Genomic DNA, 22,793 nt, shown 5'->3' with positions numbered 1-22,793 from the left:
ACACATATCTATCGCGGACAATTGCATCCTCATGTCAAAAGTTATTATTTGCATGCGTTTTAAAGTTTTGAGCCTTTAATTTTCCTCACAGCTGCTTGTCTGCATACACCCGCCGCGCGCACACACAGCAGCCTGTCATCAGTGCACGTGCACAGAGTGATCTCTGTCAAGTCTTAAAGCTACAGTAACCTAATTCATCTCTCAATAAAATCACTCTCTGCTCTTCACTAAAGAACTGTTGTACTTCATACGAATGTGTGTATATTTAATTCATACAGTAAATTCATACTGTTAACTGTTTTATTTTCATTAGTTTTTACAGACATAAGCCTTTTTAAAGGCATATTAAATTTCTCTTTGCAGAAGAAATATTTGTTGTGCTAATTTATTTGATTCTTTATTAAAACAATACCTAATTACTGCAAGTAATATAACAAAGGCAACATCTGTGGTTTTACTTTATCTAGAAAAAATGTTAAAAGTTACAGTCATCAAAGAGCTTGCATATCAGCTTGAAAAATCGGTACCGGCATTGGTATCGGCCGATCACGAAGACAACAAATCGGTGATCGGTATCGGCCTGCAAAAATCCTGATCGGAGCATCCCTACTATATAGTATGTAAAAAGTGCTACTATGCCTTAATAAAGGCCATCGATTAGGTTATTTTACATATGGTAGGGGTGTAGCGGTACGTGTATTCGTATCGGACCGTTTCGGTTCAGGGCTTTCGGCACGGTGCACATGTGCACCGAAAGGCGAAATGCAATCTTTTATGTGCGTCTGTGCGGAACATAATACGTGGGTTTCCACACGAACATATTAAGTGGCGGAAGTCTCCATGTTCAGCGCAAGTCTTCTGTCAAACATATAACATAATTCGGCCCGCAGAAAGATTTTTATTTACTTAATTGTATATTCGTTTGATTATTGAGGTAAACGCTTACGTGTCGTTTCTAAAAGCGCATGTTAAACGCGTGTCAACGCGCTGTTTTGTTCTTTCAAAAGTGCGTGAGAGGATGCATGTCTTTCGTTGCTACGCAATCATGAGACGCGCTTTCTGTGACAGCGAGAATAAGGATGCGTTATCAGATTTTTCATCTGCACCTTACGTCAATCATATCATTGTCACAATGCGATCAGCTGGTCGGGACAGAGAAGAGCTGTAACCCGGGCTGACTCAGCTGTTACTCAGCTGCGGAGGGGTTCGTTAGTAAAATCACAGCTTACATTGACAACACAAGCAAAGATTAGGAGAAACGTGCAAAAGATCAAAGATGGCTATGTATGCAACTCAATCATCTCAAAATGAGTGTATAAAAAGTATATCATCATGTTGCTTGCTATGCAGTTAGACATAGAGCAGTAATATTATTTTTATACAGAGATGGTACATAGCCAATTCAATACTGTGAGTTAAACAATCCAAAATAAATCAAAACAGAAATTTTTTGGTGGCAAAAATGTTGGCTAATAGTTCATAAATGTATTCAGGAATTGAATTTGTTAGTTTAGTGCAAGGCTTTAGTAGAAAAAGTTTAAGAGAAGGTTAAGAAAAGAGTTACCTACTGTTATAAAATAATGTAAAAAAGAACTTTGCAGTAGTATTTTATTTATTATTTTTTCATTTTATATATTATATTTTAATAAAAAGTTTTTAAAAAAAGTGTAAGCAAATTGTAAAAAAGTTTATAGTAAACAACCTGCAGTTTAATGTTTGCATTTTTCCCTTACTGTACCGAAAATGAACCGAACATTGGCCTCAAAACCGGGGTACGCACCGAACCATGATTTTTGCGTACCGTTACACCCCTAATATATGGCTAAAATATCTTAAAAACCTAGAGGGAACATTCCCTGTTTGCTGGGCTTAGTTTTCATCAAAAATACCCAAAAATGTGTTCTGAAGACAATCGGAGCACTTGGGGTTTAGTACGCCACGGATTAGTGATTTATAATAAAATTATGATTTTGGGGTGACCAAACCGTTTAAGTCTGCCTCTTGCTCAATAAGTATTAAAGATAATAAACTCCTTTAAAACAAAGGTACTCACATGACAGTTAAAAAAAGTAAAAAAAAAAAAGTACAACAATGATCGAGAAGACATACCTGTAATGAAATCATCATCTTCCTCGGTGCGATCTTCCTCTTCTGTGGGTTCAGTTTTGATTTCTGTGGGTTCAGTTTCGATTTCTGTGAGTTCAGTTTCGATTTCTGTGGGTTCAGTTTTGATTTCTGTGGGTTCAGTTTTGATTTCTGTGGGTTCAGTTTTGATTTCTGTGGGTTCAGTTTTGATTTCTGTGGGTTCAGTTTTAATCTTCATCATGAGGTTCGTGCAGTCGATGAGTTTAACTGAACACGTCTTCAGTTTGGTCTGCAGGATCTGCTGCTGTTCTCCAGCGTTACAGACAGAATCCAGAGACTCTGTGGAGGTTTGATCCTCCTGTAAGCTCTGTTTACTGTCACACACTGTAGTGTCCTGCATCGTCTCAACGCTAAAATACACAGAGCCAATACTTAGTTAACACTCAATGAAACACGCAAGAGAGAAAACACTCAGAATACACAAACACATCACACGCGCGCTCTTTCTTTCTTTCTTTAGTGAGTTTATTTGCGGACTAAAGAGTTGCAGCGCCTCCTGCTGTACTGGAGACAGAAGACGATCACTGCTTTACAATGGATTTAGCTGAACAAGTGAGGAGGTATGACTTTGGATGGCGGGATCGTGAGCAGTCTAAAGTTCCTAAATTCATAATCAGGTTTACTTATCCTGCATTATGAAAAATAGACATACAGATAAGCTGTTTGATTGCCATTTGTTTACTATAAATACATGGCTATATACAAATAGCAAAACTGTTTCTGTTCTATCATCCCTGGTAGGTTGTTATTTTCTATTTTTATCATATAACTTCTGTTTTAAGATTCTGAATTCTACAGGTTCCCTTTCTCCCGTAATTTAAAAAAATTCTCTCTTTAATATGCACATGAAAAGTGCAGTTGAAGTCCAAAGCCTTTATTTTCATCTGTATAGCTGGACAATGACTTTCTTCCTTTTTTATTACCACATTACATTCAACTGTGATTGTCATTAAATACTAATAATAAAGTAAAAGAAACCTGTTATACAATATATGGTGTCTGTGCAGTGAAAGTGTGACAAACAGGAGACGTAATCATTGTAAAAATGAACAAAGAATTTACTGAATAATCTGAACAGTTCCTTTCTTAAATCAACAATTAATGACATTGTGGTCCAATGACAATAAAACTTTGAAACCAATTTGTAAAATCACACAGCACACAATATATAAAATAAACAAGTTTGACACAGATTAAAATAGCTTATAAAAGATAAAAAAGATAAATGTGTAAATAAAATATGAAAAACAACATTAATTAACACTATTGTATATAGTTATGAATAGTATGTTTGCTCCCAGACACATACACTCTTTACCAGCTTGGCACTTTACCTCCAAAATACAGAAATGTTAGATCAATCTGAAAACATGACCAGCACAGTTTTATTTCATTTGTGTGTTTGTATTTATCTGCGATATTGCTCATTATTTGTTCTTAATTTACTATTAAAGGGTTACTAAACCCCTGGGGCCGGTTGCAACAGCTGGGCGTAAACCCGGTCGTAAGACTACTCTGGACATAAAATGCGTTTTATGTTAGCCGTAGAATTTACACCTGTTGCACCATCTAGCTGTAGCGCACGTCTGAGAATCTAACTTACGTCTAGTCAAGGGTAGGCGTAAATATAAAGTATTGACTGTGTTTCTATGGCAAAAATAGAAATAATGAAATGTGACGAGACATTAATGCACAGGATACAATGTGCTTTCATGCATGGTAGAGAGACTGCCAATAAATTATATAATAAAATACATAAATACTTACAAAGACACTGTAGAGAACTTAATAAAAGCTTTGATTTAATTTTTGAAAAGTTTGAAACTAGAGCTGTTATAATCTGTTTGATGAGTCTACACGCACACATCTTGAGCTAGAGTGCACTGGTAAACATGGGGAAAGCTCTCATATGTTGTCTATTAGCTGGCGGCACTTAGTGTACATTTTTGTCATAGTAAACGCGAACAGCATCTAAATATTACTGCAGTTAAACGCATACGCGGTGGCGAACATCATTTACGCTGAGCGTAGCTGCGTCTGGTCATAGTTTCAGATGGTGCAACAGGCATAAATATTTTTCACAATGTTGGACGTAGCCAAGCCCGACGTAGGACTTAAGCCCGATTTATAGTCGTGCGTAAGTTCTACGCCGTAGCTATCCGTAGCCTGTGTGTAGCTCTGTGTAGCCTGACACGCACCTCGCAAAATTTTTAAAAGCACAAAATTTTAATCAGTTCTACGTGGACCGCAAGTGCTGTGATTGGTCCACCAAAACCCCTTCCCTAAGGTAAAAAAACTGCATTATAGGTATTTCCGTTTGCGACGGTGAAAACAAAGAATGGCCAAGTTGAGGAGTGATTTAACTCAAACTGCAACAAAAGTCGCTGTTTATTTACTTCAATCATTGCTGCTCTTCTCAAATCATACACAACAAGTTGCAGTTTCTTCTTCGTTTGTGGGTTGTGCCAAGCTTCTTCTTCTTTGACAGTCGCGCTGCTACCGTGGTTACACACGTGGATACTGCCCACCAGCGGTCTTGCGCACGTGTTTGCACGTTGACGGGGATGACGACGCAAAAGTATAAATGAAAACCGACGTGGAACCTACGCCGTCGTGGCTATGCCGTAGGACCTACGCACGAAAATAACGAGCCCTTTACACCAAACTTTTTTACATCCGGAGGGTGCAACCGGCCCCAGGTCAGAGCCTGACTCCACCCACTGGCAATATTTGAAGAACGCAAGAAAAGTGGGCAGACCCCAATGGAGATAGAGGGGACGAACCGAGGGCAGGGCTGATTTGGGGGCTGCTGCTGTCAGACTCTCATGGATAAGTTTGACTGTTGATTAACTCTTCCAACAGACACTACTGTGTTATGGTTTCTCTCCAGTGTGAACTCTTTGATGATCTTTGAATTGAAATGGAGAGCAGCCTTAAAGCTCCCGTTCTGTCTGTGATTTAGAAGCTTTGATTGTGTTTACAGTATGCAATATAACATGTGTTCATGTTTCACGTGTAAAAAACACGGTATTTTTCACACAATTTACTGTATAGCACTGTTTTCACTGTCCTAAAAAGGGCTGATGTCTTCCTTGTTCTATGAAGTCCCTCCTTCAGAAATACGTATCGAGTTCTGATTGTGTAGTTTGTTTAGTGTATTGTGATTCGACAGCAGCTTAGCTTAGCAGAGCCGTTTGAGCCAAAGCTGGTGACGGACGTATTCCTGTGGGCGGAGTTTAGTCAACAAACTGTTTTACTGACGTCATTAAAGCAGGAAATAGAGGGCTGTAGTCCAAACCAGCCGTTCATTGTAGGCTTTTAAAGAGGAATTCTATTGAAGAAAATATATCGCCTGGCAGTGAACTTTGAGCTTTATCATTTTACAGGTATTATTTATGCTACATTAGGTATTATTATTATAGCACCATTACACACTAACTAGGGTTTAAAAATGGTATCAGAAAGAACGTGACCTTTAAGGGCCTGGTATACTTTATACCGTGTCCGGATCGCGGACAGTTTTCAAAGCACACCCCCTGCGGCTACATGTGTTCGGCATGTACACAATACAAATGATTTCTCATTCAAATTATTACTCTACCAGGCCATCAGAGCCGCGCTGATATGCGAGTTTGGTTAGCTATTCCATCCCCAGATAGCACAGGTACATCTGCAAGATGTCTGCTAAAGATCTGGAGATCTGGAATACATCTGGTGTGTAAAAACATCTTATAAAGGTCTTAGAAAGAGCTGCTTTACATACATTCTAAATTAAAAATGTCTTGCAGACGTCTTCAATATATACGACATCTTTTAGGAAACATCTCAGAGACGTATTGCAGATGAGCAAACAATCTAAATAATACGTCTTGCAGATGTAAATGCAGACATCAAAAAGACGTCTTCGAGATGTATGTGTGCTATCAGGGTCGAGTTAGTATCACTACAGAAGGGGAGGGATTATAGGCGTGTCGTTATATTTACGACATCATACAAGCCTCATAAGTTGCATTTAAGCATTACGTGCACGTCACGAATGTGCCGCCACAAACTTCAAATCTGGAAAACACTGGTATTGTGTTCCTGATTCACAACCCGTAGATGTTTTTCATCGCTAAAGGGAGTTTGGGAACTTATAGCAGAGCACAGATGGCACACGAGACACCGCAAGCTAGCACTGAGGTAAAGCTAATCTTTTAGATTATAGCAATGACGCTGATAGTGACGATTCTCTCAGACCAATCAGTGATCTACAGTGTTTCTGCATCATGTTTAGTATCAGTTCGGGTCGCTTGGAACCCCAACCGAGGTGGTACTAAAAAATGTATCGGGAACTATGTAATTCACCCAGTGGAAAAGCTCCCAAAAGTAAGCTGACCCGACCCAAACCAAACCGTGAGGTATTATGCAACAGAAAAGCCCCATAAAAAATGTTGGTTTTTATTATGGTGACGAAAATGCTCCACAGCTTTCTGTTCTTGAAGTAAGTGAAAATAAAAGAAGAAAAAACAATAGTGTGTGTGCAAATGCTGTCTATTGCCTTTGTGTAATTGTTTGTAGTGGGGTGTCCTGTCTCAATATTTTCTCACACATGCGCTGTTGCGAAAATGACGTAATGCAGATGTCCCTACTTCACCTTCCGCTTTAAGATTTCTCTCCAGTATGAACTCTCTGATGGGCTTGTAAGTTACCTGACTGAGCAAACGTCTTGTCACACTGAGAGCATCTGAAAGGTTTTCCACCTGTATGAATTCTCATGTGACTTAATAATGTCTTTTTTTGACCAAAACTCTTCCCACAGACACTACAGTGATGAGGTTTCTCTCCAGTATGAACTCTCTGATGGGCTTGTAAGTACCGTGACTGAGCAAAAGTCTTGTCACACTGAGAGCACTTGTAAAATTTTTCACCTGTATGAATTATCTTGTGATTAAGTAAGTGATTCCGTTGACTAAAACTCTTCCCACAGAGACTACAGTAATAAGGTTTCTCTCCAGTATGAACTCGCTGATTGGCTTTCAAGTGACCTGAATAAGCAAACGTCATGTCACACTGAGAGCATTTATAAGGTTTTTCACCTGTATGAATTCTCTTGTGATTTAGTAAGTTCTGCTTTAGACTAAAACTCTTCCCGCAGAGACTACAGTGATGAGGTTTCTCTCCAGTATGAACTCTCTGATGGATTATCAGCTGATATTTATGAGAGAAACGTTTATCACAGTGTGAACACTGATGGAGTTTCTCTTTATGAGTAATCTGGTGTGATTTTAATGAACTTGAATCCCTAAAGGTTTTGTCACATTCACTGCACTGATATGGTCTCTCATTGGTGTGTAAAAACACATGTCTCTTCAGATTATATTTACAGTTAAATCTCTTCTCACAGTGAGGACACTGGAAAGGTTTTTCTCCTGTATGAAGTCTCTGATGAATTTTAAGAACGTCTTTGGTTTTGAAGTATTTTCCACATTCAGTGCAGTAGAAAGGCTTTTCACCACTGTGTGTCATCATGTGAACATTTAGTTTAGAGGAAGAGACACAAATCCTCCCACACTGCTCACAGTGAAACTGCTTCTTCTTCTCTCTGTGTTCTTCTGAATGAAGTTTCTTCTCTTGTAAGGTAGTAAAGCTGATCTCAGATCTGGTGAAGAGTTTCTGTTCTTTGTGTTTTCTCTCATGTCTCTCTAAATGTCTCTGTGAGCTGAATGTCTTTCCACAGGTGATCCAGGAAAGAGTTTGTGCTGTAAGTCGCTCTTTTGATGTTGAGGACGTTATTTCTATATCCAAACATGAATCACTCTTCACATCTGAAAGAAACACGAAACAATTAAATTGTCTTTCACTGTTATTTACACAAAGAAGAATGAAGAATTGAGATTCTGTATCTTTTTCTAGATTCACACATATAGACAGAAGACAGATGTCAGTCCTGTTATAACAGCTGGGTAATTCACATCAAATAAACCAACATTTGTAAACATATCCAGCTATTTTGTTTTATTAATTTTGTTAAAGGACAAGTTCGGTATTTTACACTTAAAGCCCTGTTTTCAGATTGTTTACGATGAAATAGAACGGTTTTGACAGAAATTTCGACATATGCGGCTGCCCCGGATATATTCGGGTGTTTGTGTTTCACCTCCCACCTCCCACCTCTACAATGGGTTTAACGGTGCACTGGAACAATCCTTCCTTAAATGCATTAAACCTTCGTTTACAAAGACGTGAAACTCACCGAGTGGTCAGGGCTGTTCACTGATATGCTCACACAAAAATCGCTGCAAAAGACGCATTGGGGCAGCCGCATATGTCGAAATTTCAGTCGAAAACCATTCTATTTCACCATAAACTATCTGAAAACAGGGCTTTAAGTGTAAAATACAGAATTTGTCCTTTAAGAATAAATAATTAATAAGTACAGACTGGTGTGAGACCTAATGTTCTAACCGAACATCCTGCAGCTGTTCAATAAATCCGAATCAGAAAAGAAATAATGAATAGCAATTTTACATGGCCCTTTGAGTCGGATAAGTGATCTGCTGCAGTTATGTCTCACCCAGAAAGAGATCCCCCTGCTGTGCGACCAAGGAGACAAGTTAACCTCCCACATTACCTTGCAGACTATGAAATCAGTGTACCTAAGCCTCATCAACAGCAGCCGCGGCGCATTCACCTAGTTACCATGATGTACAAGATGATTACCCACCAAGTACTATATTATACAATGCAATTGTCTAATGATGCAATCAAGCTTGTCACTTGCGGATGCCACACACATTAAAGAAAAACTTTTTAACTTCAGACTTCAGTTTTCCGCAAACAACGCATATTTTGCCCAGCAGCTATTTTATTAATCATACATCAGCTTTACTCTTTACGTTTTTCGATTGTTGCTTCAACCTAAGAAACGTCATAAAAGGTAAGAACTCAGTAGTTGTTTTGCAAATTAGTAGCAGCTTACTCTCGTGCAATTGAGGAACGATCGTGATTTTGTATTAAATACAGTCAAACAAACCCCTACATTATTCAACTCCCTTCAGCTCTTCTCATGTTTGGATGGTCGGATTGAACAAATTATGAAATATTCGATATCCAAATTGTGCGTATCACCCAGACAACAATTCGGATATTATCGTCTAAACGATATATCGCCCACCTCCATTGTGAAACTAACTGAAGTCAATGGGACAGACAGAAACCTCCCAGCTAACAATTTTTGGTACCCAGAACGATCTGGGAACGTTAGCACTTAGTTCCCAGAACAGATACCCTAACGTTCCCTGCTGGTTCTCCAGGAAAGTTCTTGATGTCAATAGAATGTTCCCTCTGAGTTTAGGTAACGTTCCCCTAACCTTGTGGAATGTTAAAAAAAAACATTACGCAAACGATCTGATAACGTTCCTGTAACGTCTATATTGTGATATGCCTGAATGTAAATAATCATACTACAAATGATGTGTTAAACATTGTTCAGACAACATGAACTGGAGATTATTTTAAATATAAAAATACAAAAATAAATAAAAAAGCATTACATATTTTGTTTAGATAACATGACTTTAACACGATATAGAGGACTTAGAGGACAATATTTATTGGCAGATAAATTAAAACTTTACAGATCTTACCACTGCAGTTTGTCGCCAATACGTTTTTAAAAACAATATCAAACATTACATTATATTCTCTTCATAAGACGTGTCAAATCATTAAAATATATCTTAAACACCCAGGAAGGAGGGCGCCCACTTGACAACCCAAAGGGTACCTTCACTCAACTGACCATCCCACAGAGTCTTAACGGTACCTCAGGTAAGTATTAGGTTTCTAAAGGTATTAAGTTTCTAAAGGTATTAAGTTTGGCGAGATGTTGCCGTTTTCTTGTGTTGTTGTGTATATTGGTAGATAGTATGCCATACAGAACCGTTTGCCACTGAACCTGCATTAATGACGACAGTAGTGCTTCTGGCCTTAGTCAAATGGTTTGGCGTGTATGGGGTTGTGGTGAGATTGTGGCATTAGAGATTAAGGTTAGGTCATTTCAAGGGTTTATGCACCGAGTTGCGCGAAAGGAGCAACCTCAGGAGAAGGATAGACTGAGAAGTGTGGCAGAAGGCACCATCACTCAGTAGACCATCCCACAGAGTCTCTCATCGGTGCCTCAAGTATGCATTAAGGGATATCAACATCAAGTCCTATACAACAGATCTTTTGTCCACACATTTTTAAGTTTACGTTACGAAATGAAGAAAGAGATAAAAGAATTCGCTAAATTTATGAAGTCTCGAAGGTAAAGATAGACACACAAAACATTTAATTCACTTAAACGAATCTTACCACAGCAGTAGCCGGTTTTAAACCGCGGTCAAGCCAGCCGTGGTTTGAAAAAACACGGTCAAGCCAGCCGCGATTCAGATTCTGATGCGCGCCTACTGTGTTGTTTACGGTAATTTCTACACACGTAGCGTTTGAAGATTTGTTGTACCTACTAAACCTATAAGCGCTGTCATTTATGTTGTTTATTATCTCTTGCGCCTGTAATATCCAAGAATGTGTCCGTCTTTGTGAATTAATGATAAGTGTTGCTGTGTATTTCTGCCAACTGCTCTGGGTGTCTCTCTCTCTCTCTCTCTCGCTCGCTCTCTCTCTCTCTCTCTTTCTCTCTCTTGTGCGTGTGTTCACTACTTACTCGGATGAGTTAAATGTGACAAAATCATGTCACACTTGCACTAATTGTTTGTTAAATTGTCTGTTTTTTATTTATTTAACACTATTATTATATAAAATATTTTTCCTGTAGATCACCTATGGTACGCCTCCTTTATATTACCCTACATGTAAACTTTAATAAAAAATAATTGTTTTTACCGATATATAATGAAATGCCAGCAAGTGTTTGACATTCCTGTTTCTGTGCTGGGGTGTGCATGTTCTACACTATAAATATAAAACACTACATTTACAAAGTGTACTTAAATTAAGTGTAAATTCCCTCTGCAAACAAACGATGAAAAAATGAACGGTCATATCCTGTAGGGGGCGTCTTATATAGACAGTTAAAATGGACCAACATTACAGCAGCATTACAGAGAAATAATCAATTATTTTTGCACTTTTAATGCCTATAGAAATTGCATTTTTACTAGTAGAAAAAATGGATGGTCATATCCTGTAGGGGGCATCCTAAACTAAATACACAGTTAAAATGGATCTATATTACTGCATAGTTTTGGAGAAACAATTGATTTTCTTCTTTAAATGAACATAGAAATGACATTTCTTAGAAGTAGAAAAAATTGATGGTCATATCATGAAGGGGACGTCCCATACTACATACACAGTTAAAATTGACATATTTCACAGAATAGTTTTGGAGAAACAGTTTATTCTCTTTTTAAAATGACTATAGAAATTACATTTCTTACAAGTAGAAAAAACGGACGGTCATATCCTGTAGGGGGCGTCCCATACTACATACACAGTTAAAATTGACATATATTACAGCATAGTTTTGGAGAAACAGTTGATTTTCTTCTTTAAAGCAACACTAAAGACTTATTGCTCTTTGCTCCCCCTACAGGTTAGAAGTGTATTTGTTCATTACACTGTCGTAAATACTGCAGCATAACTGGCTCTGATTGGATTGTAGGTCTGCCGTAAAGCAAGTTTTTGTAGTTTTCACTCAAACTACAGGACCACTACCCGACGGTTGGAAACTTCTTTAGTGCGGTTTTGGCCAATAGAGGGCTGCAAAGCGAATGTGAAAGTGCCATTCACCCTCCCAGATAGCAGTCAGTTCTGGGCCGATTCTGGCTATTTTCCGCCAGTGTCGGCTGAAAGCCGGACAGATTTTTAGTGTATGCGCCAGAACTGGCCCAGATGAGGAAATAGTATACCAGTAGTAAACACTATTTATAGCTGTTGGCCCGAGTGTAAGCATACTCAGCTGAAGTCCGGGTCTACTAAAGTAGCGTCTCAGTGTAATCGGGCCAAATCTGGCATTGTGTAGTCGGACCGACTATGTTGCATTGTGCCTGGACCGATTATGGTTTGATATGATACTGCCAAGATGTGTATGATGTCAGAAATTCAGTATGTGGCCCGATACCAGTGGAACTGACACATGCCGGTTGTAACGCTGTTTGGCGGCAATTTAAAAATGTTTATGCTTCAGACGGACAGTATACAGTACACGGCCCGATTCCGTGATGCGGCAATCAGCCCTCTAGCTGTTGAACGGCAACATCACCACTGCTGTTATGATTTGAATCAAGCAGAGCACAAAGCTGAGCTCCCGTTCGACACAGACACCATCATCAATAACTGGTAAGTCACTGATTTAGTTTTTATATGTTAAAAATGCATGATAACAATAAAAAGGAATTGTTTGCTACATATTCAAAACCGTGAATTTTCCTGCATGTTTAGCCAGCTATCACGTTAGCTTAAATATTGTTGTTAGTAAGCTGAATCCATTTAGAAAGATGTAAATAACCAGTCGTCGTTCACGTGCAGGTTAACAGGTTTTTAATAATCAAGCAGAGAATTCAGACACACGTTCGTATCTTCATAAAAAGGAGCAGTACACACAACCTTATTTGAGCTAAAGTAGTTAAGAAGTTAAAGAGCACCATGCTGAAAAATCCAGCATCAAACCAGCATGGGAATTATGATGGTCTTTGCTGGTGGTCACCAGCATAACAGCACCAAAACACAACATATGCTGTGGCTTGCTGGTATGACCAGCATGGGATGCTGGTGCTAATGCTGGTTTGGTGATGGTCCTGGTTTGAGGCTGTTTAGCTGGTGTTCACTAGCAAACCAGCACCAAAACACAACATATGCTGGTCTTGCTGGTAGCCTATGCTGTTTTTTTCAGAAGGGCACATTTTTCAGATTCACGAATTTACACACCCTTTGATGTGTAAGTGTTTGAGACATGTGAACGATGTGCAAATGTACAAAACCCTACACTGTAAAAAATTTGCTGTAATTATGCAGCTGGTTGCCAGTAACTTACTGTAGAAGTTAAAGACTAAAAATGTTTCATGTTAATTTAACTTTGAACAAACTGTTGCCAGTAAATAACATAAATGTAAAATCTACAGTAAGTTACTGGCAGCTAGTTGGCAGTAACACCCAGTAATACTGTAATTTCTACAGAAATTTTTTACAGTGTAAGTAAACAATGACGCTAGTTATCTTCTTCAACTTAAATCTCTTTTCTTGGACTACAACAAACACACAACAGTTTACTTCTATGGATTGCACACAACTTTTCTTAAATTAGCACACAAAAAATAGCATCACCTCTTTGATATAAGCAATCAACTACTGTATGACCTGTGTCCTGTATGAAACTATGACCAACTATTAAGACTATAAATCTGTTTCAGGTTAACTGGTTGGGGCTTATTGGCGGGACAGATGTACGAGACTGCACATGGCATATATTGAAGAGGGCGACCGACAACTCCCTGGCTTAAAACCTCAACTGGATGGAAAAGACTTTATTTGCCACCCTCTAACTCAGAGAGGTAGTGATTGGTAAATATATCTGTTAATTATTTGTTAATAAAAATTAGACATTTCTTTTTAATATGCTCATTAAATGTTAAAGATTTCACAATGACAATATGGATTATTTATTTTAAAGATGCAGTTCGGAGAAGGTCCCTTACAGTTGTGGAGGGGACAATGAAGAGGTGGCTCGATCGAGAGGGTGGGTGCAAGAGACAACTTTAGCAAAAGAAAAGCAGTTAGTGTTAGCGCCTGTGTTTGAGTCTGCAAAGGAGAATGTTTTGTGCTGTAAAAAGAGTAGTGGTGTTTTGGTTAAATGTGTTTAATTTGTTTTAATTACTTGGCTTGTGTGTGAGAGGTGTGTGTGCGTGTGGGTTGGTATATGTGGTTTATGGGGAATAGTGTATAATGACATGTTTAATATGCTATAAACATGCTTTACAGGGACACAATACTAAGTGGTACTTTTTCAGATTAAAGACTTCCAACAGATTTTTGTTATGGTTGGGCTTAGGGACTGGGGTAAGTTAAGGCAATAGAATATACAGTTTGTACAGTATAAAATGCATTGTGTCTATGGAATTGTCCCGGTAAACCACATATGCCAATGTGTGTGTGTGGTGTGTGTGTGAGAGAGAATTTTTTTTCTTTAAATGTTAATTAATTTGTTTAACATGTTGTCTCGCTGTAATTGCTTAAGGGGATACTTCACCCCAAAGTTGCAATTTTATCATAAGTCACTTCCCCTCTGTCGTTCTAGACCAACAAGTGCGTAGATTGTCTTTAGAGCGAGTTTTTGGATATTTTTGATGAAAGCTGGGATGCTTCTGTCCGTCCCATTGATTTCGGTGAGTTTTACAGTACATTTGACACAGAGGAATGAAAGACATTGACAAAAAGTTCAGTGTTCCATCAGTATTTCACTTAAAATTTTTTTCAACAGTTTGTTCTTCTCCTTGGTCGTTCAAAGCCTGTTAACGACCAGACTACGGCGCATCCTGCTGACGTCACCTGCTGCTGATGTCACCTGCTGACGTAGTTCCCAGCGTACAGACAGAATAGGCTGCCAAGTAATTTGTACATTTATTTGGGCTTTTTAAGTATTGTTACAATGTTTGCATTATGCTTTAAAAAAAGCGTAGAAAAAAAAACATTGGTAACCACATCAGCAAGTGACGTGGGCTGCGGGTGATGTCGGCGGCATCGCTGTAGTCTGGTCTTGAATACACTTTCAACGGCTAAGGAGGAGAACAAATTGTTGAAATCGTTCGTTTTATTTTCTTTGTGCACAAAGTGTTCTTGTCACTTCATAATATTATTATTACAGTAAACTACTAATGGAAAATGGACCCTCCTGGCGACGTCTTTCATTCCCCCCTGGGAAACGGACTGCGAGACCAACCCAAGTCAATGGGACAGACAAAAGCCTCCCGGTTTTCATAAAAAAATTCTAGAAATGTATTCTGAAGACAATCAGAGCACTTGGTGGTTTGGAACGACACAGGGGTAGGTGATTTGTGAGAAAATTGTCATTTTAAGGGTGAACTATCCCTTTAAAATTGTTTATAAAGTGGGTTATGTGCTTGTAAAATGTGTTGTGTAAGAGATATATGTGTGTTTGTATTTGTTGGGTTTTTGTAAAGTGTACTGAATTTGTTAAGAATTAATATGTTCAAAATTACGGTTAATTGTTGGTACATGTTAAAACATGTTCATATTTATGTATTTGTTAACTGTGATGTGTGTATTTTTTTAATAAAAGGCTCTTAATCTTCTTAAATGGGTGTATTTTTCTTGAAAAAATAAAAAATATACAATATTTACCAGTTTCTGGGCCACATCTGGCCCAGGGACCATGCAGATGTTGTCAGCCACATAAAACAAAGGGTCTGGGCCAGACTTGGGCCAAATAAGCAATTTAAGTCACTTTACTGTGTGCTAGCCAGACCTGGGACAAATAAGCAATTTAAGTCACTTTACAGTGTTCTAGCCAGACCTGGGCCAAATAAACAATTTAGGTCACTTTACAGTGTGCTGACCAAATCTGGGCCAAGTCAGTATGTAAGATCTATTTACTGGGTGTGGGCCACAACTGGCCCAGATTTAATAGTTTGATCCAATTTTTAGTGTGTGGGCCAGTTTTGGGCCGGGGACCCAGCCAGAACTGGGCCAGAACTCAAGCAAATATGTGGCCCAGTGGTGGGCCAGCCAGATTTTGCTATCTGGGCTGTTTTGAGGGGATGAACCACTGAAACTTTTTTGGAAACGTTATGTTAAGGTAAAAAAAACTCTTTGGTTTTGCTTTAAATAGCAATAGAAATGTCATTTCTTACAAGTAGAAAAAACTAGAGCCCGACCGATTTATCGTTTTGCCGATTTTATCGGCCGATATGAGCATGTCGCAGATATATCTGTATCGGCGTATAAGCCGCAGATATGCGCCGATATGAACGTTTGTTACAAAACACATTAAATGCATTTGAAAGATGTAAGTACTTGTTTGTCCAGCAGAGTGCGCCATACTGGTTGCTAATGGCGACCCAGATCACTCACTGTAGTGACACCAGCCAATCCCCCACCCGCTTCACTTCAGTCAGTCAGTCTCTCAGTTCAGGTGGCTGCAGTCACGCTGTGTCTTCTTCACAACATTTTTACACCTGGTATTAAGACGCGCTTTGGTCGATTGGATTATAAATGGACAAGAGAGACGCATTCCCGCTTACATTTGGTGTTTTTAATCCGTCTCTTTGTCGACTTGCGAGTTAAAACGCAAGCGGGAGAAATGACGCGAGACGGAGAAATGACACGTTTAAACTACGCGCAGCCGTGCACTTATATAACACTATATGAGATTACTGCTGCTTGTGTTGTTAGTTAACACGCTCATTTCAGAGCAATTGATTCAATAAGCTCGCGCAACTCTACACCCTTGCTAAATAAAAGAGGCGGAGCGAAGACGCATTAGTTTTAATAAAGTCTAAAGTTTGCACGGAACCCTGGGTTTGTGTTATAAAAACGTTGTGCACAAGCACAACATTAAACATAGCGTACATTAGTATGTGCTCCGTCAAGCATTGTCTTCGTAGCGGTGAGTGGCTAACTAATTTGTGAAGTACACAACTTACTGTAAAGCTAATATTAATCAATGACTTCATAAGTTTCTCTTTATAACGTTATTCTCGTCAAAACTGCAAATGATGCAAGTTTTATGTATTTTGTTCTCTTTGTGTTTTAAAGTTATTTATAATAAGTCAAGTTTACTGTTTAGTGCACTGATATCCAACTAATTTTGGATAATAAAGTTTATTGTTAACTTCTTGCCTATAGTACATATCTTTGTCACATCAATATATGTGTTTTGGTTTACCACATTTGTGAGTGATCACCACATTTGTGAGTGATCATTGCATTGCATTGTATTTATTCATAGTATATTATGTTAAAGTATATAGTGTATTCTATGTACAGTACTTTAGTATAATATACTGTAGTATATACTTAACTATAATGTACACATAAAGAATATCGGCCGATATATCGTTATCGGTCTTTTTTTACTCCCTAATATCTGTATCGGCATCGGCCCGAAAAAACGCATATCGGTCGGGCTCTAGAAAAAACGGACGGTCATATCATGTAGGGGGCATCCTATACTACATACACAGTTAAAATTGACCAAAATTACTGCATAGTTTTGGAGAAACAGTTGATTTTCTTCTTTAAATAGCTATAGAAATGACATTTCTTACAAGTAGAAAAAACGGACGGTCATATCCGGTACACACTGGCTACCTATTAAAAGAGATTAACATTTTGTAATATGGCATTTGGCGCAGTTGGGTAAGTGATTTATGATCAAATTTTCATTTTAGGGTGAACTAAGCCAACATGCATGTTCCTCAATAAGTAGTTTATTAATTATAGCCTAAACTCCTTTAAAAATTACATTTTTGGGTCTTTTGATTAGTGAGTTTGTGACTGAAAACCAAAACAGGTGCTCACATGACAATTAAAACTAAGTGTAAAAAAACATGACAATAATTATAAGACATACCTGATGGAATAAAATCATCATCTTCCTCAGTGCGATCTTCCTCTTCTGTGGGTTCAGTTTTGATTTCTGTGGGTTCAGTTTTGATTTCTGTGGGTTCAGTTTTAATCTTCATCATGAGGTTCGTGCAGTCGATGAGTTTAACTGAACACATCTTCAGTTTGGTCTGCAGGATCTGTTGCTGTTCTCCAGCGTTACAGACAGAATCCAGAGACTCTGTTGAGGTTTGATCCTCCTGTAAGCTCTGTTTACTGTCACACACTGTAGTGTCCGGCATCGTCTCAACACTAAAATACACAGATACAGGACTTCGTGAACACTCAGTGAAACACGCATTGACAAACACTGAGGATACACAAACACATCACACGCGCGCTCTTTCTTTCTTTAGTGAGTTTATTTGCGGACTAAAGAGCTGCAGCGCCTCCTGCTGTACTGGAGACAGAAGACGGTCACTGCTTTTACAATGGATTTAACAAAACAAGTGAGGAGGTATGACTTTGGAATGTCGGGATCCTGATTTCAGTGCTAGCAGTCCTAAATTCATAATCAGGTTTACTTATCCTCCCTTGTGAAAAATAAGCATACAGTTAAGCTGTTTGATTGCCATTTGTTTACTACAAATACATGGCTATATACAAATACAGTAGCAAAACTGTTTCTATTCTAACATCCCTGATAGGTTGTTATTTTCTATTTTTATCATATAACTTCTGTTTTAAGATTAGGAATTCTACAGTTTCCATTTCTCCCGTAAATTTTTTTTTAAAGGAGCTAATTAAAAAACAATATTCTCTCTTTAATATGCACATGAAAAGTGCAGTTGAAGTTTAAAGCCTTTATTTTCATCTGTATAACTGGAGTATGACTTTCTTCCTTTTTTATTACCACATTACATTCAACTGTGATTGTCATTAAAATACTAATAATAAAGTAAAAAGAAACCTGTTATACAATATATGGTGTCTGTGCAGTGAAAGTGTGACTCAACAAGCTCTTGCAGTTCATTTCTATTGTGCTAACATATCACACTGTGCATCTGGACAAGATGATATCAATGTAATAACAGGTCCTTTAGCTTTCCTTGAAAGAATAAGAAGAATAACAAAATATCGAATAATTGTGTAAACTTTAATTTACCAGCCCAGCGAATAGGCCTAAAGCAGAAGTCAGGAAACATAATCATTGTAAAATGAACAAAGAATTTACTGAATAATCTGAACAGTTCCTTTCTTAAATGAACAATTAATGACATTGTGGTCCAATGACATTAAAACTTTGAAACCAATATGTAAAATCACACAGCACACAATATAAAATAAACCAGTTTGACACAGAACAAAATAGCTTTTAAAAGATAAAAAAGATAAATGTGTTAATAAAATATGAAAAACAACATGAATTAACACTATCGTATATAGTTCTGATCAGTATGTTTGCTCCCAGACACATACACACATACAACCTTTACCAGCTTGGCACTTTACCTCCAAAATACAGAACTGTTAGATTAATCTGAAAAACCTGAACAGCACAGTTGTATTTTATTTGTGTGTTTGTTCTGTTCAATTTATCTGCGATATTGCTCATCATTTGATTATTTGTTCTTATTTTACTATCAAGCTGGGCGTAATCCCGGTCGTAAGACTACTCTGGATATAAAATCCGCTTTATGTTAGACGTAGGATTTACACCTGTTGCACCATCTAGCCGTAGCGCACGTCTGAGACTCTAACTTACGTCTAGTCAAGGGTAGGCGTAAATATAAAGTATTGACTTTGTTTCTATGGCAAAAATAGAAATAAAGAAATGTGACGAGACATTGGCATGTCTAATGCACAGGATATAATGTGCTTTCATGCATGGTAGAAATACCGCCAATAAATTATATAATAAAACACCTGTGTTCGGCATGTACACAATACAAATGATTTCTCATTCAAATTATTACTCTACCAGGCCATCAGAGCCACACTGATTTGCGAGTCAGGTCGAGTCAGCTCACTTCACTTTGGCTTGGTTAGCTTTTCCATCGAGTTAGTATCACTTCGGAGTGGGAGGGATTATAGGAGTGTTATGTTTCCGCTGCCTACTGCTGTGACATCATACAAGTGAGAGCGTTGTTGGACATTTCCATACATCATTTATTTCTCAGTCTGCCACAAAACTAAAATTGATCACCAAAATAGATGTTTGCACATCGTGTAAGGCGGGTAAAGCAAGTGGGAGTGCTCGTCAGACTAAGGAAGTGCGCATTTCAAACGCCGTTGCCTAGCATCAATCAGGCAAATCTGCATTCTCTACCCAACAAAACAGGCAAACTCCTTTTGCTCTCTCGGACAAATAAGGATTTCTCACACTCTGCTGCTCTGTGTTTCACGGAAACCTGGCTGAATGACGCCATACCGGACAGCGCGCTCCATCTGCCGGGCTTTTAGCTGTTCAGAGCGGATCGCGAATCAGAATCAACGGGGAAATCGCGCGGCGGTAGGACATGCTTTTACATCAATGAACGATGGTGTAGAGATGCAACGGTGTTAAAGAAGATGTGCTGTCCTGATCTAGAAATGCAGTTTGTCAACTGCAAGCCGTTCTTTTCGCTGTGGGAGTATCACTCGTTCATTCTGGTTAGTGTTTACATTCCTTCGAAAGCGCAGGTAAGCCTGGCTTTACAGAAACTCGCTGATCAGATCACAGAGACAGAACAACAACACCCGTACTCTGTTTTAATCATTCTTGGGGACATTAATAAAGCCAATCTCTGCCATGAACTGCCAAAATACAGACAGCATGTTACATGTCCCACCAGAGACAGTAATATATTGGATCACTGTTACACAACAATAAAGGATGCATATCACTCTGTTCCACGAGCAGCTTTGGGACATTCTGATCACTGGTTCATCTTATACCGTCCTACAAGCAGAAACTTAAATCTGCTAAACCTGTAGTAAGAACTGTGAGGAGATGGACCAGCAAAACAGAGCAGGATTTACAATCTTGTTTTGACATCACTGATTGGAGTGTTTTTGAAGCTGCTACCACCGATCTGGACGAACTCACAGACCGTAACATCATATATTAGTTTCTGTGAGGATGTATGCATTCCTACCAGGACTTTTTTAATATTCAACAATGATAAGCCATGGTTTACAGTAAAACTCAGACATCTTCGTCAGGCCAAAGAGGATGCCTACAGAAATGGGGACAGGGTATTGTACAATCAGGCCAGGTACACACTGAACATAGAGATCAGAGCAGCTAAAAAGACCTACGCTAAAAAGTTGGAAAACCAGTTTACTTCCAACGACTCAACTTCAGTGTGGACAGGACTGAGGGCCATCACAAACTACAAGACACCATCCCCTTGCACCGAGGCTAATCAACGACTTGCTAACGACCTGAGTCGAATGAGTTTTATTGTAGATTTGAAACCCCCAACACCCATTCTGACCATCTCCCTAAACAACCATTAACACCTCCTGCAATCTCTCTCTCCACACCTCCTGCTCTTCAAATCTGTGAAGATGATGTGCGCCAGGTCTTCAAGAAGAAAAGCACCAGGCCCAGATGGCGTTACACTAGCCTGTCTGGATTTCTGCGCCGACCAGCTGGCCCCCATCTTTTCACAGATCTTCAACAGATCCCTGGAGTTGTGTGAAGTGCCTTCCTGCTTCAAACGCTCCGCCATAATCCCCATTCCAAAGAAACCCAAGATAACAGGACTTAACAACTACAGGCCTGTGGCCCTAACGTCTGTCGTCATGAAGTCGTTTGAAAAACTGGTTCTGGGCTATCTGAAGGACATCACTGGTTCCCAGTGGACCCCTGCAGTTTGCTTACCGAGCAAACAGGTCCGTGGATGATGCAATCAACATGGGATTGCACTTCATCCTGCAACATCTGGACAAAATAGGGACTTATGTCAGGATCCTGTTTGTGGACTTTAGTTCGGCTTTCAACACCATCATCCCAACAACCCTCCAGACCAAACTGACCCAGCTCTCTGTTCCTAGCTCTATCTGTCAGTGGATCACCAGCTTTCTGACAGATAGGCAACAGTTAGTTAGTAAGACTGGGGAAATTCATGTCAAACAGCTGCACCACCAACACTGGTGCTCCACAGGGATGTGTTCTCTCACCACTGCTCTTCTCTCTGTACACAAATGACTGCACCTCTAAAGACCCCTCTGTCAAGCTCCTGAAGTTTGCGGATGACACTACTGTTATCGGACTTATCCGGAACGGTGACGAGTCTGCGTACAGACAGGAGGTGGAGCAGCTGGCTCTTTGGTGCAATTATAACAACCTTGAGCTGAACACGATCAAAACAGTGGAGATGATTGTGGACTTCAGGAGAAACCCCACTGCAGTTCCCCCACTCACCATCATGAACAGCACTGTGACTGCAGTGGATTCATTCAGATTCCTGGGAACCACCATCTCTCAGGACCTGATCACATTGACTACATTGTGAAAAAGGCCCAACAAAGGTTGTACTTTGTTCGCCAGCTGAGGAAGTTTAACCTGCCACAGGAGCTGCTGAAACAGTTCTACTCAGCCGTCATTGAGTCTGTACTGTGCACTTCTATAACTGTCTGGTTTGGCTCAGCAACAAAATCAGACATCAGAAGACTCCAGAGAACTGTTCGGACTGCCGAAAGGATTATTGGTGCTCCCCTGCCCACCCTTCAAAAACTGTATAATCCAGAGTGAAGAAAAGGGCTCATAAAACCACTCTGGATCCCTCACATCCAAGTCACCCCATTTTTTTACTTTTGCCATCTGGCCGGCACCTCAGAGCTGCAAATACCAGAACAGTAAGGCACAAAACAGTTTCTTACCCCGGGCAATCTACCTTATGAACAGTTAAATGTTCCCCACTTATGCTTATCCATAAAAAACAATATCCTTATATTTATTTTTTAACCCTCCATTCTAGTACATCCCTGCACCTTATTCAATGCTATGCCATTGTCATGTATAGCACAATTGTTTATACACCTATTTATTTGTCTGTGTGTTGGTGTCTCTGTGTACTGGAAGCTTATGTCACTAAAACAAATTCCTTGTTTGC

At 39.1% G+C, this 22,793-nt stretch overlaps 1 protein-coding gene, 1 long non-coding RNA gene and 1 pseudogene across 2 annotated transcripts in view; 1 reads left to right on the top strand and 2 right to left on the bottom strand.

The window, feature by feature from the left end:
* The window catches only part of LOC129437134 (uncharacterized), a 33,148-nt pseudogene extending 30,549 nt beyond the window's left edge, over positions 1–2,599 (bottom strand).
* Positions 1–21,913, bottom strand: part of LOC129439007 (uncharacterized) — a 109,430-nt gene extending 87,517 nt beyond the window's left edge. The window contains exons 1-2 of the mRNA XM_055195297.2: positions 17,720–21,913; positions 6,570–7,952 (exon numbers count right to left, since the gene is read on the bottom strand). Of these exons, the coding sequence (XP_055051272.2) occupies positions 6,790–7,952; positions 17,720–17,993 (1,437 nt within the window). The 5' untranslated portion in view covers positions 17,994–21,913 and the 3' untranslated portion in view covers positions 6,570–6,789. Of the gene's footprint in view, positions 7,953–17,719 lie in introns of the transcript that reaches the window.
* Positions 11,962–14,413, top strand: LOC129430145 (uncharacterized). Its single transcript, XR_012367773.1, has 3 exons — positions 11,962–12,471; positions 13,542–13,692; positions 13,802–14,413. It is a non-coding gene; the product is annotated as an uncharacterized lncRNA (long non-coding RNA).
* Positions 21,914–22,793: the final 880 nt, after the last annotated feature.

The sequence above is a fragment of the Misgurnus anguillicaudatus genome, chromosome 24 (genome assembly GCF_027580225.2).
Source record: "Misgurnus anguillicaudatus chromosome 24, ASM2758022v2, whole genome shotgun sequence".
Taxonomy (NCBI): Eukaryota; Metazoa; Chordata; class Actinopteri; order Cypriniformes; family Cobitidae; genus Misgurnus; species Misgurnus anguillicaudatus.
This window is presented reverse-complemented; position numbering and strand designations above follow the sequence as displayed.